The sequence below is a fragment of the Callospermophilus lateralis genome, chromosome X, assembly GCF_048772815.1.
Source record: "Callospermophilus lateralis isolate mCalLat2 chromosome X, mCalLat2.hap1, whole genome shotgun sequence".
NCBI classification, from domain to species: domain Eukaryota; kingdom Metazoa; phylum Chordata; class Mammalia; order Rodentia; family Sciuridae; genus Callospermophilus; species Callospermophilus lateralis.
The window spans coordinates 126,740,508-126,754,960 of record NC_135325.1 but is presented as its reverse complement, the minus strand read 5'-3'; the positions used below and the strand labels follow the sequence as shown (position 1 = coordinate 126,754,960).

General features: G+C 49.0%; 2 protein-coding genes across 2 annotated transcripts; both read right to left on the bottom strand.

The window, feature by feature from the left end:
- Window positions 1-376: 376 nt before the first annotated feature.
- Window positions 377-1,926, bottom strand: F8a2 (coagulation factor VIII associated 2). The gene has a single exon (XM_077106338.1). It carries the CDS (start codon window positions 1,823-1,825, stop codon window positions 674-676), a length of 1,152 nt encoding a protein of 383 aa, XP_076962453.1. The 5' UTR covers window positions 1,826-1,926; the 3' UTR covers window positions 377-673.
- A 1,446-nt stretch (window positions 1,927-3,372) lies between these two features.
- Window positions 3,373-3,885, bottom strand: H2ab2 (H2A.B variant histone 2). The gene is made up of 2 exons (XM_077107532.1): window positions 3,837-3,885; window positions 3,373-3,671 (listed from the first exon to the last, which is right to left on the bottom strand). The coding sequence occupies exons 1-2, from the start codon at window positions 3,883-3,885 to the stop codon at window positions 3,373-3,375; spliced, it is 348 nt and encodes a 115-aa protein (XP_076963647.1).
- Window positions 3,886-14,453: the final 10,568 nt, after the last annotated feature.

The following is a 14,453-nucleotide window of genomic DNA, read 5'->3' as shown; positions in this document are numbered from 1 at the left end:
TTCGATCCTCAGCACCACATACAAACAAAGATGTTGTGTCCGCCGAAAAAACTAAAAAATAAATATTAAAAAAAAAATTTGATTACGAACATAGGTCTCATGCCCAGATACACAGGGAGAGATTATCACAACCGTTTTCTCCTTCACCTCTTTACTTGATACTTTACATAAAAAGCACCAGGGCTACTGTTTTAGATGTAGAGTAGGTTTATCTCCAAATTGCGATATTCCCATAGTGCTGAAAACACAAATATTTCATTTCTTTCATAAAAGATTATTGATGAAATAAACCACTACTGTGAAAAGAAAATCACTATGAGAAACAGGCATCTGTCTTACCAAGTTTATTGAAGCATTATTTACAATTGCCATGAAACTGAATCAACTAACTATGCATCAACTGATGATTGGATAAACAAATTGCAGTATATATACACAATGAAATACCGTCCATCTTTTAAAAAATGAAACTGTCATTTGTGGCAATATGGGTGAATCTTGGGGACATTATGTTAAGTGAAATAACCTAGGCAAAGAAAGATAAACACCATGGTGGCAATATGAGTAACAGGAGATGCAGAACCTGGATCAACGCCTTTTATTTCCCCCTAAATGCAAAGGTGGATGAATGAGGTTGACTACCAGGCAAAAAGGTCTTTGGTTAAAGTGATTATCAGACCCCCTGTCCTGAGGGGAAGATGGTTTCTTGCAGAACGAGGTGAAGGAGGTGGTTCTGCTCAGCAGTCAACAGAGGCCACATCTCCACCTGCAGTGACTTGACGGCTTCTATGTCCTTTTCGTGGGTAGCCATGACCAAGGACTGCAGCAGCAGAAAGAGCTCCTCAGGAAGCTGTCCGCTGCTCTCCTGCCCGTGGCTGTCAAAAGCTTCCCAGGAGTACTTCTCCAGAGTCTGGGCATGCTCCGGCAGAAGCTTGGCCGGAGGTGGCTGTAGGAGCAGCAGCAGCAGCACACGGGACACCTCGCAGCGCACCAGCACCTCCGAGAAGGCGCCCAGGGCGACAGGAGAGGGCAAGGCAGAGCCAGGGTTTGCGGGGAGCGGTGCGGCGGGCACCAAGGGGGTCGCGCCAGGTCCGGGTTGGGGCCCCGGCGGCTGGGGCTGAGACTGCGCCGGGGCCAGCAGGGTCTGCGGTGGTGGAGGCGGGAGCTGCTGCACGGGATGGCTGCCATGCTCCTGCGCTAGGAGCTGCATGCGCGTGAACACCGCCAGGGCGCCATTGTAGTCGCGCGCCAGAAGCTGGCAGGAGGCGGCGTCGCCCAGCGCCTGCAGAGCGGCCAAGGGCAGAAGGGGCAGCTGCAGATGGGCGGCGCGCTGGAAGTGGCCGGCGGCGGCGGCCGGCTGGCCCAAGTCGCGCAAGGCGGCGGCCAGCTCCAGACACAGGGCGGCGGCGGCGGCCGGCTGCCCCAGCTCCAGGTGCAGGCGCACAGCGGCGCCCAAGGCGCTGGCAGCCGCCTGCAGCGGCTCGCCGTAGGCGGCGGGGCAGACCAGGCGCTGACGAGCTTCGCACTCCTGCCGCAGAAACAAGCGTGCGGCCTCCGTGAGGGCCAGCGCCTCCCCAGGCCCGTGGAAGAGCGCCTGCTGGCACCGCGCCACGGCCAGCTGGCACCAGGCTGCGTAAGGCAAGCACTCCTGGGCGCGCAGTTCGCGGCCCAACTGACCGAACTGCTCGCCGGCTTCCGCAACGTTCGGCTTCCGCAGGAACCGCTTCTTCAGCTTGTTCGACACCAGCCGGTACCGGGCCAGGAAGTCCCCGGCTTCGGGACCAGGGACGACACCACCGCCGAGGCCGGACGTGGAAGCCGCCATGTTGCCAGGTCCGGGAACTTCCGGACACGCCTACGTGGGCAAAGGTCCCGGCCACGCCGCCGGCGGGCCGCGGCGTGCCGTGCGTCACGCTGCAGCGGCCTGCGGCGGCCTACCACGACCGCGCGCCTCGAAGCACACGTCTGGCTGCGGCGCCCCCGCAGTCCCCCGTCGCCCTGGTGATGTGCAAAGGTGAGAGGCAGGGCCTGGCTGGGAGGCGCGTATGCCAATCAGGGACGCGGGCGGGTCCGGGGCTGGTTTCAGTAACCGACGCGACCGGAGAGGCGTGAAGCCAGCTGCCTTTGCGAAGCGCGGGTCAGGAGGCGGGGCTTGGCCTGGCGCCGGGTTCCTACGCAAATCGAGGGTCCCGGGCAGGCGTGGCCTGGCCATCCGGGGAGCTGCTCCTGCAAATCGAGGGCGAGGGGGCGGGGCCTGGCCTCCCGTAGGCCCCCGCCAGGCAAATGCAGAGTCCCCGGCCCGGGGCATATGCAAATGGTGGCTGCGGGGCGGGGCCGGCCGGCTGTCCGCGATGTACTTACACCAATGACGGATTACGGGGCGGTCCAGACGAGGGCCTCTGCACCGAGGCGGGGTCCTGGGCTTGCGGGGCCTCTGCAGGCGCCAGCTGTTGCTAGGTTGCAGCTAGTGGCCCTCGGTTGCTAAGGGCGCCTAGCAGCTTCTCCATCTGAACGTGACCAAAGCTCAATCCATGACCCTGCTTGACCCGAGTTCCCTGTTTGTTTTTTTTCCTCCCGGGAGCCTTCCCCCCTCAGGTCTCCATCTTGCCGTCGAAGCTCCTTGCCCCGTGGGGGCCCAGCCGCGCCACTCTGGCCACCTGTCCACCCCACCGCGGCCGGTCGCCTTCAGACATGGGTCCTGTCACGACCCACGGCCCTAGTGTCGTGGCCACCCCCTTTCTGGCGACTTGGGTGGGTGGGCAGGCAGGCAGGCACGCAAGCAGGCAGGCCCTGAGTCATTCAGGGCCACGGGGAGGCGTCTTCTGTACCTCGACGCCCACCCCACAATGCCCACGCTGGCCTGCCCTTGCCACCCAGGGTCACCCCCTGCACTGCCCCTCCCACCCCCAGGAAGAAGGCAGCGGCGGCCTCCTCCTCCTCCTCCTCCTCCTCCTCCTCCTCCTCCTCCTCCTCCTCCTCCTCTTCCTCCTCCTCCTCCTCCTCCTCCTCCTCCTCCTCCTCCTCCTCCTCCTTCTTCTTCTTCTCTCTCTCTCTCTCTCTCTCTCTCTCTCTGTCTTCTTCCTCTCTTTACTCCTCCTGCCGTCCCAGGTACCTAACGCCACAGGCCTGAAGCCCACCCCGCAGCACTCCCAGCGCCTGGCCTGGCTGTCCCCCCAACTCCAGAGGCCTGGAGACCCCCCCTGCCCCCAACACAAAGTGACTGAGGCAGGCGGAGGGTTTCTTGAAACGCTTTAATGAAAGGGCTGGCTGAAGGCACAGGCCAGGCAAGGCTGGCCGAGAGCGAGGGGGCCTGGGGCCTGGTGGACAGGTGGGCCGGTGCTTGGGCGAGGGCCCCCGAGCCAGCAGCAGCAGCTAGCGCCGGGGCTGGGCGACCTGGGAGATGGTCGTAGTCCCGAAGAGACCGCTGAGCAGCGCATTGTTGTGGACCGCCATGTCCAGGAGCTCTGGGGTGATGCGCCTCCTGGCGCTGTGACGGGCCTCGTTGCCCGCCAGCTCCAGCACCTTGGCCGTCAGGCACTCGAGGGTGGCGGCCAGGAACACGGAGGCAGACCAACTCAGGCGCTGGGCATAGCGGCCCTCCCGCAGACGGCGCTCCACCTGGCTCACGGAGAAGGTCAGCTCAGCTCGGGCGGTGCGGGAGCGGGCCTGCCTCCGGGGACGGGCCAACCCCGACGACGACCTTCCTCCTCCTCCTGTTGCTGCTGCTGCTGCTGCTGCTCCTCCTCCTCCTCCTCCTCCTCCTCCTCCTCCTCTTGCTGTTGCTGCTGCTGCTCCTCCTCCTCCTCCTCCTGTTGCTGCTGCTGCTCCCCCTCCTCCCCCTCCTCCTCCTCCCCCTCCTCCTCGACGGCTCCTCTGCCTTGGCATGCTGGGCTCAGCTCAGGTGGACTGGGCTCCCTCTGCTCAGCTCTGCTCAGCTCTGCTCTGCTCTGCTCTGCTCAGCTTGACTCGGCTGGACTGGGCTCCCTCTGCTCAGCTCGGCTGGACTGGGCTTTGCCTGGCCCAATGTGATGCCGGTTTAGACACCAACGGTGGGTGCTTGGTGAGTGCGGCAGGTAGTCTGGGTCCAGTGCTTCAGGGCCCCGTATCCTAGCGACCCCCGGCTGCCCCCTCATTGGTCAGCAATGACGCGCTCTGGTGATGTCAGCACTCCCTGGCTGGTCCGCAGTGCATGGGCCTGGGCCTAGACGGGGCGACCAGATGGCCTCCTGGCCTCCTAGCCTCCTCACTGGCCAGGGCCCTCCCATCTTGGCACAGGAGCTCTCACTTTCTGCTGGAGGGGAGCAGTCTAGGGAAGAAGAGGAGGACTGGGGGGTGCGAGTCAGAGGCGTCAAGTATGTCCCATCACAGTGCTGTACCACCGCGAGGACCATCTACTTCCAAGAAACTTACACCGCCCCCCAGAAACACCGGGTACCCCTTAAGCTGTCCGTCGTCCCCCCCCCCCCCCCCCCCCCCCCCCCCCCCGCTCTTGGGTGTGCGCACCTGCACGCACACACACATTGCTCCTGAGGGCCCCTGGCAGCCACTAACGTGCTTTCTTACCATAGAGAATAGCCTATGCTGGACGGAAACTATACGTGCAATCAGAGTTAAATGTGTGGCCTTTCGTGTCCGACTGCATTCGCTTAGCATGAGGGTTCATCCATGTTGCAGCGCGACCTTTTCACACCTGAATAATACTCCATTGTATGCATACACCACATTTTGTGTATCCACTCATCAGCTGATGGACAGGTGATGACGTACACCTTTTGGCGATTGTGAATAGTACTTCCGTGAGCATTCCTGTTCGGGTTTTTGTTTGAACACCTGTTTAGAATTCTTTGGTGTCTATATCTAGGAGTGGGATTCCTGGGCCATATGGTAATTCAATGCTGAACTTATTGACTAACTGCCAAACTGATTTCCACAGCAGCATTCCCAACATCAGTGTGTCAGCATCCTAATTTCTAAACATCCTCAAATAAACTTGCTGTTTTCTCTTTGCTTTGTTTTCTGTATAATAACCATCCAAGCGGGTGTGAAGTGCTTCTTCATGGTCCTTTTGATTTGCATTTCCCAAATGGCTAATGATGTTGTGCATTTTTCCCTGAGCTTCTTGGCCCTTTGTGCATTTGCTTTGTAGGAATGTCCATTTAAGCTCTTTGCCCATTTTTAGAAATTGGGTTGAATGTCATTTTGCTATAGATTTCTTTGTATATTGTGGAAACCCGACCCTTTTCAGATATGTTATGTGATTTGTAAATATTTTCCCCATTCTGCAGGTTGTCCTTTCACTCTCTACATAAGAGTCCTTTGGTGTCTGAAAGATTTCCATTTGGATGAAGTCCAATTTGCAAAAAGAAAATGCTTTTGTGGTTGTGCTTTTGGTGTCATGGTGAAGGAACTGTTGCCTAATCCAAGGTTCACAGAGATTTACATCTATGTTTGTTTTTTTTTCCCTAAGAGTTTAAAAAAGATGGGCCAGGGTTGTGGCTCAGTGGCAGAGTGCTTGCCTTGCACAGGTAGGGCACTGGGTTCGGTCCTCAGCACCACATAAAAATGAATAAACAAAGATATTTTAAAAAGCACCATTCTTATCAAGGATGGGAACGGAGGCCAAGGGTATTCTGTACAAATAAATCCTGTTAAACTAACTCAAGAGAGAGAGAGAGAGTTTAAAAAAGTTTTAGTCCTTACATTTAGGTCTGTGATCCATCCATTTTGAGTTAGTTTTTTATATGGTGTGACACAGGGGTCCATGTTCATTCTTTTTCACGTGTCTGTACGATCATCCCAGAATCATTTGTTGAAGGGATTATTCTTTTTCCCACTACATGTGCCTGTCACCCTTACTTAAAATCAACTATACACAAATATGTGGGTTTGTTTCTGACTTTTAAGTTCTATAACATGAACATATATGTCTATTATGATGCTAATACCACGATTTTTGTATTACTATAACTCTCTGGTAAGTTTTGAAGTTGAGAAGTGTGAGTGCTCCGAATTTGTTCTTCTGTTTTGAGCATGTTTGAGGCATCCAGGTCTTCAGTATTTCCACATGAATTTTAGGATCAGCTTGTCAATTTTTTACAAAGAAGGCAGGTTGGATTCCACCAGGCTTCACCCTGAATCTGTATGTTGCCTTGGAGATTATGGCCACCTTATCAACACTAAGTGTCCCAACCCATCACCATGGAGTACTTTACATTTATCTAGGTCTTCTTAATAACTTTCAGCAATGTCTTATAGTTTTCAGAGTACACGTCTTACATGTGTTTGTTAAATTTATTCCTCAGTATTTTATTCTTTCTGATGCTATCATAAAAGGAATTATTTTCTTAACCTCCTTTTCAGTTTGTTAGCTGCCAGTGTATAGAAATGCAACTGATTTTTGCATGTTGATCTTGGATCCTGTAACTTTGCTGAGCCCATTTATTGGATATTCAAATAGGGTTCGTCCCTTCCCCAACACACATTTTGGTGGATGCTTTAGTGTTTCTATATATCTGGGTTTTCGATGGATGCACAGTACCAGGATGAGGAAGTTTCCTTGTACTTCTACTTTATTGAATTTATTTTTGTGAAAGTGCATTGGATTTTTGTCAGATGATCCTTTTTCTGTGTGATTAAGATGATGGTTGAACCCGTCCCTGCCTCCGCCCCCCCCCCCCCAGTTCTGTTAATATGCCATCCTACATAAATTGATTTTTTATATGTTGAGCCAACCTTATATTTGTGGGTTAGATGGTACTTGGTCATGATGTATAATAAATAGTCAACGAACATTTTGTTGAAAGAATAGGAGTGAATCAGGTAAGCTACTTGGAGACAAAGTGTGTGTGTGTGTGAAGGAATTTGTGGCATGATGAGAAGCCAAGGCATTTGGCGGGATTGGGGGGAGCAGCAATTAGTTCCTTAAGGTTGGAGAGTAAGTGCTGGTGGGCCAGTGGTGGTTGATGTAGCTGGAGAAGAGGTTGATAGGAGCCAGGTCATGGAGGCTCTTTTTTGCCATGCTCGGGTCTTGGAATGTCCTATAGGTTATAGTGAACCAACTAATCTAATCTTGGTAGTGACATGAACTGATTTGCTTCTAGAAAGATCATTGTGGTAGCTGTGTGCAGAACAGAGCAAAGAAGATTGAGATTGAAGCTGCTGTAGTATCCCAGTGAGGAAATAATATATATCTCAACTAGGATGATGGCATTGGTAGATAAGACCAGGAGACAGATTCAGTTTTTTGAAGAAAAGTTTAGGTAGTAAAATGCACATAATAGGTACTTTACTACATATTTCTCATAATGGTGAACCTAGCTGGAGACATGATGATTCGTTTCTCCTTCCTTCAACAGATATGCACTGAGTACCTGCTGTATGCCTGGGACTGTGTTAGGAATTGAGGAAATTCCAATGAGCAAATATGGATCACATTCCTTCTTGCAGACTAGCAGAAGATATAGACATGGAACTTGACAATTACAACACTATACTGCGGTAAGTGCTATGTGAAGGTAAGTTTAAGATGCTGTGGGAACACATGGAAGGAGTACCTCATACAGACTTGTGGGGTTGGGAAATGTTCCTGGAGAAATTAAAGAATGAGTAGAAATTAGCCTAGTAGAAAAGTAGGGCATGGGTTGGCAGGGAAAGGGGTTGGGGGGGTGGAGGAGGAGGAGGAGGAAGAGGAGGAGGAGGAGGAGGAGGCGGCGGCAGAGGAGGTGGCAGTGGTGGCGGCGGTGGCCGCCATGGCTGAGGCTCTGGAATGACTCCCTGAGGGTAGAGTGTGGTGATTGTGGACTTTGGAGCCATTATTGGAGATACGGGGTGAAGGAGAACTTGCAGGTATTGGTTGGAAGGTGAGTACGGTTTGGAATATATGAAATTGGAGACACCTGTGGGATAAACAGGTGGAGATGAAGGAGTGAGATCAGGACTGGAAATATAGATTTGGGAGTCATCAGGGTAGTTCTTGAGGCCATGGATGCAGTTCAGATCATGTAGGGAGTGATAAAGGACACATAAAGGAATCAAGGACAACTTCCTTTAAGGGACAGGCAAAAGAAGAAACTAGTTGGAAGGAGACTGGAGGAGTGTCTTCACAGGAAAAGAGGAGAGAGTGAGATCAAGAGTGAGAATGAGAGATCTGGGAGAGAATTGAACCCGAAGGAGAAGGGAGCAAATGTTCAGAAGGAGAACTGAGCAAGAAGTGACAAACTCAGGAACATTTGCTGAGTTTGTGAATGACAAACATTAAGACATAGTCACTGTGAGTCACTGTGTAAGAGCTGCTAGGGGCCTTGGGCAAGAGCAATTTTGGTGGAGGGATTGGGGGTAAAAAAATGACCTGGATTTGTACTAGGAGCTCATGGGGAATTCTTAGACATATTCTTCCCAGTATTGACCAGCATGGTATATTGCCTGTGGTAGAGGAGATTGAAGAACACATCATGTCCAGCTAAGGCTTTCTGCTCAGATACATCCACGACCAAAAATATCATCTTCTCTCCAAGTTCTGTCATCTTCTAATATTCCCTGTTTAAGCACATTGTGCCCAGTTTTTCACATCAGTAACCCAGGAGTCACTTTGACATCTTCCTCTCCTTCAACCCCTCTCTCACAGTTAAGCAGGCACCAAGTCCCTTCGACTCAGCCTGCAAAATGCCTCTCAAATCTACCCATTTCTTGATATTGCTGCTGAAGAGATCTCACCTCTTGGGCATCTTCCCCTGAGCTTGAGCATCTATCTTGTCTGGAGGAAATTCTCCTTCCCTTTGTATTTCATTTTTTCGTTTTTTTTTTCATTTTTAATTTTTTATATATTTTTTAGTTGTTAGTGGTCCTTTATTTTATTTATTCATATGTGGTGCTGAAAATCAAACCCAGTGCCTCACACATGGTAGGCAAGTGCTCTACCGCTGAGCTACAACTCCAACCCCCTTCCCTTCGTATTTCTATAGAGGGCCATGTAAAGCTTTGGATTCTGTTCAGACTCCAGGTTTTAAGAGTTCAACACAGAAAGAATTTCAGGTCATTTGTTTCCCTCCAGAATGAAATTCTAATCTTGCGGGAGGTGGGAAGGACAGGCGAATGCATTATTGCAAACCTTCTCCAGTGATTCTGAGGTACAGCTCTGGTTAAGAGCCCCTGCCCAACACCCTGAGATATTTGAGTGTAAGGACCATGCCCTTCAACTTTGTATTCATTAAATACAATCAATGCCTGATATACAGTCAGTGCTCAGTAAAGGGTCAAGTGAACCAGTGGATACAAGAGCCGAAGAATGATAGGGTCCAAAGAAATGGATGGAGGATATCTTAGGAGTAAGTATGGTCCCTTTATTTTTTTCAGTTGCCTTAGTGTTGAAATGGAAGGAGGCTCCCAGATATTCATGGGATGTCACTTTTGGCAACAATGGACCATCAGTTATCTGGGTTTTCTAGGTGTTTTGTAGCAAGGAGGGATTTCAGATTATGTAGTCTGCAATATTTCCAGAAATAGAAATCATTCCTTTTCCCTCTGATGACCCACACAACACCTGGGAATTCCCATAAAATTCCCAGAAGAGGAGTATGGTGAAGGAAAAACCACTTTCCCTATGTATACTTTGTATGGAACTGCCAGTGAAGCAGTAGATATGGGCAGAAGACACCACTCTCCTGGTGTCTCCTGAGATCTCTGCTCTGACTGGTTTTCATCTGTCGTCTTCTGCCAGTTTTGTTGGGACTCACCTTCCATTTTCTCTCCACACAGGCTTGTTGAAAATGTAGGAGCCAATGTTTCCAACCGTCCCTGCTCCAAACTCTGATGCATACGCACCTGTGTACAGGTGAGCATGTGCACACACGCACACATGCACACACACACACACACACACACACACACACACACAAGAAGCACACACTCCTGGGTTCTTGAGGAACTTTCAACAGGAACTTATATTGTGAAAACTTTCATTACTTTTTTTAAAAAAATTTTTAGTTGTAGATGGACACAATACATTTACTTTATTTATTTATTTTTATGTGGTGCTGGGATGGAACCCAGTGCCTCACGTGTGCTAGGCAAGCATTCTACCACTGAGCCACAACCCCAGCCCATTACTTTTTAAAAAGGTGTCTGAAATACAACATTTTGGACACATGGAGGTGCTCCAGCCCCCAGTTTCCTATCCATCTCTTGGAAAGGAGTGAGCAGTCTAGGATGTGCAGGGACACACAAAAGAACATTGTCTTCCGCCATTGCATTAGGCCTAAATATACTTACAAAGCAAAACAGGCAGCTGTGGTGAGGAAGAAAAAGCCCTGGACCAAGAGTTCAAAGGCCCAGGTTAAAGTACTGCCTCTGCCACTTGTTCTCTGGAGTCTGTTTCCTCACCTGTAAAGCCAGAGGAATGGTATTACTTCATATTTACATAAACTCAGCTGCAAAACACTGGTTTAGGTACCCTTGTTCTGAGTTATCACGGACCCCTTGTGCTTACCTGCTATTGACACTGACTGTTAATATGCCTGCCTCCCATGGCAGAAGGAGATCTGCTTGAAGGCAGAAATTGTATGTCTCTCCTCTACTGTGCCCTGCCTTCAGTACTCAGCAGAGTGGTCAGTGAAGTTTGATTGTGCAAATGAAGAACAACTGGAAACTTGTCCATTTTTGTCTTTCCTGTTAAGCTGTTATGTTTCTAAAAGAATAGCTACTGCTTTATGGTCCTCATAGATGGGCTACCAGATAGGGCAAATCTACTTTCATTCTGTGTAAATTTGATGTATGGATGTTCCAAATGATTAGGAGTTGAGTCACTCACCATGTTACCTTACAACTACATTTGTCTTTTTGTGTGTGTGTGGTACTGGGGATTAGAACCCAGGGCTTTGTGGTGCATGCAAAGCAAGCACTCTACCAGCTGAGCTATATCCCCAGTCCTAACAACTACATTCAAAAGCCTGTTAAAATTCTCATAGGAGAATATTTCAGTAGGCTCGCCCCCGCGCCCTGGTTATTCAGTTGCCGATGTGTCCCCAGCACGTTGCATTTCCTCAATAATAACCCTTTACACGTGTGTACCACTGCTTTAAAGATTTGTTGAAAGGTTCGTTTTCATGTTCACTGACTCATAGACTCTTAATAACACCATGAAATAGGCAGGGAAGGTATTCTTACTACCAGTTGACAGATGAAGAAACAAAGGTTCAGACATTACTTGTGTTGCCACGTACCATACCTAGGGCAATTTTGTGTCAGAGCTGGGCCTAGAATGTAAGCAGGTTTCTAATACGAGTCTGGTGTTCTTTATACCACTCATTAGTTCAACACTGTTGCTTTTTGTGATGTTGCCTCAATGACATTTTTGCATCTCACCCTATTCCTGCTTCTCAACTGCACCACCCAGCATTCTCTGTGCTCAACCAGGGCCTCTCCCTCTTTTCGAAACACATCCTCTTGCGATTTCCTGTCTCTGGATCTTTGCATGTGTTTCCACATCTTGGAGGACACCCTAACCCCAATATCACTGCAAGTTGAGAGAAACCCAAGGCATCCTCTTAATTTTACCTCATAGGCCACCTAGCCTATGATACCTTTGCAGATTAGTCCTGCTGGATGAGATCTCTCTACCCTTGAACTCACAGAGCAATCTGTCTTGTTTTGATCTTATCTCCAATGTTGTGAGTCTGCTTTTGCCCTATGACTGTAACCTCCATGAGGCCTGGAACTTTGATTCGTCTTGGTATCTCCAGCACTGTGCACAGTGCTTGGAACACAGTAGTTGCTCAAAAAAAAAAAAAAAAAATGTCGTGTGAATGAGTGGATGGATGAATGAATACTACCTAGCACGACACCGTGGACATTCGAGTTGCAAAATAATAATAGATTAAACTCAGTTTTCAACTAAATCTCACTATTTTCATCCTATCCTAGTGGGGGATAAAGGTTCTTTGTCCTGTCTCAGGCTGTCTCTTCTACTCCCGCTCTGGATTCTAGCGCACTCTGCCTCCCCAGGTACCTCATTCACTCCATCAATGACCTCCTCTCGCCAGGGTCTCTACTCGCTTCCTCTTCTCTGTCTGACTCCCTTCCTTGCAATAACTAACTGGTCTAAAAGTAAGTGCCCTCAACTGGATGGGTGTCTTCCTTCGCCTGCCCCTCACATTATAAACCATGCATCTCATGATAGAGTAACCTGGCTGGGCCTTTTACTGGGGAACCTTCAGTGTCACTGTCCTTAGATATTTTCTATTGGGTTGGTCAGATGGCCCACAGAAGACTCTTTCAGATGCCAGATTTTAGGGGCAGAGTCAGGGAAGAAGACTGGAGGTTCACAGCTTTCAGGATGCATGCATCCACTTAAGCCCCCTGTTTTCAATATGAGAACCCAGCCCTCAACCGGGTTTAGGAATTTCTAGTCCAGAGGCTCTTTCCTTTACACTCTCCAGGGAACGGCACTCCAGATTTCTCTCTGGGAAGGGAGAGGCCAGCCCCTCACTGGCTTTGGCTGCTGGAGGGGATTTGGGAATGAATTTACGTCTTAAACCAGTTTACAGACACACTCATTATTTTGGTGCCTAGCCACCTTCACCTCCACTTCCAAAGTTACATGTTGCAATTTTTGAAGATCCTTGAGGGCAGGTGATGATATAGATTGGCTTTTGGCTTTTCCCACTAAGGTCTCAGGATTCCGACTTTGTGGTCTTCTTGGATCTGCTACATCAACTGCTAGTCATCCACGTGCTTTTCAGCATTCCAACTTTAGTTGCTGCTTCCTTTCCTGTTCTCCCCATCATATCCTCCAAATCCTGTCCCCCTAATCCTTTCAAAAATCATTTTATGGTAGTTTCAGTGGGGGTTCTGAGAGTTAATGAAGCCTCTCAAATGAAGAGGGTTCTGAGAGGCAATTAAGCTATATGTAGAACTATGGGTCCCACCTATACATCACCATGGACATGGGTGTCCACCTGCCTATTTCATTCATTCTCCACACGTGTTTCCCAAGCCACTCTTCCTAAAACTCTGCAGACCTAATTTGTCTCATCAGGCTCTCTGACCATTCTTCTGTTTCGTCTCTGAATCCCCAGATCACCCAAGCCCCCAAACAACTTCCTATCCATAAACCCTCAGGCCTTAAAGGTCAGATACCTTGCCATAGACCTGCACTTCATGACCCCTAGCATTTTCCTGCACCTTTCCAGTTCTGAGTCTCCTAACTTTGCTGCTTCTAAGAAGGCTGTTGATTTCATAGGCTAGCCCCAATCCCTCCTCTTTTCCCAAGTAATGATATTGGCAACAGTGATAAACGGCTAGTGTGTACTGACTGTAAATTATGTGCTGCTCACTATGGTGGATGCTTTCTACCCAAGATCTCAGTTCATTCTGCATCACGGCTTTTAATTTTTTTGTACCCATCCCCTTTTTAGGTAGTTGACATTGCATATGAAGAAACAGTGCCTCAAGGAAGGAAAGCTGATTTCCCAAAATTCGTCAGGCTAATAAGATGGAATTTAAGCCTAGGTCATTCTAAAGTCTGTGTTCTTCTTATAACACTATCCTGCCTGAGTCAAGGCATCAGAGAGGGAGCTAGAAAGCATAATCCAAATGTATACTAAATACCTGAATTGGAGAGAGTGCCCATCACCCAATGGGTAAACTGTGGATAAAGATGGATCTATCAGAGAAAACCTTTACTAACTTCACAAGTTTACACAGCATCCACACTTGTGATCCTCTGTTGTGCACAGGGTAAATGTCCGTGTTTATCTACCCACACGGAAAGTAAGTTAGAACACTACTACAAATCTGTATGCTACACACCAACATGGCTTAAGATGATTTATCACAATTGCAAAAGATGCCTGATTTTTTTTTCCAGAAAGGAAGGTTGGATTCCATTAATCAAGCTAAGACTTTATACTGCATTATTGCCTGGCACAAAAACAGATAGTCATAATGATAAACCCAACTCATCAAGAAAGTGTGCACTCTGTAGTTTGCAAACTCGACTCAGAAAATCAGGGAAGAGTAAAATCCACATGGGAAAGATTTCCATTGACTTCTCATCCAAGATAGTACAGTTAGTTCATGCTATGGAACACTTGGCAGTGATATACTAAATTTAACAAAGTAAACTCAAAAAGGCATGGCCAAGACAAAAACACACGAATGTGATCAGTTGCTTGTCTCCATATTGAAGTGTCAGGCTTGCTTGTCTGGAAGCAAAGCATGGTGGACAGAAGTTAAGCTCCTACAAGGAATAGTGGTCCGAAAGTACTCTGAGCAAGATGGAGGGCAAAAGCCACATTCACTGTGTAAAGCCAAGGACTAGAATGTAGCTGCCCACAAACTTGCCAACCCCTGGCTATAAGTCTGAACAACAATGACAACAACAAAAAAGAACATCTACCAAACTCTGCCAGGGTCTTTGGCTCTGACGAGCTACAGGTGTGTGGGGATGAGGACACAGA

Bases quoted from the DNA above. Each gene is read 5' to 3' on its own strand.
- F8a2 (XM_077106338.1), bottom strand. From the start codon at position 1,825: ATGGCGGCTTCCACGTCCGGCCTCGGCGGTGGTGTCGTCCCTGGTCCC.
- H2ab2 (XM_077107532.1), bottom strand. From the start codon at position 3,885: ATGCCAAGGCAGAGGAGCCGTCGAGGAGGAGGGGGAGGAGGAGGAGGG. The intron at 3,672-3,836 runs GAGGAGGGGGAG...CCCGTCCCCGGA, and splicing joins AGGGGGAGGAGGAGGAGGGG to GGCAGGCCCGCTCCCGCACC.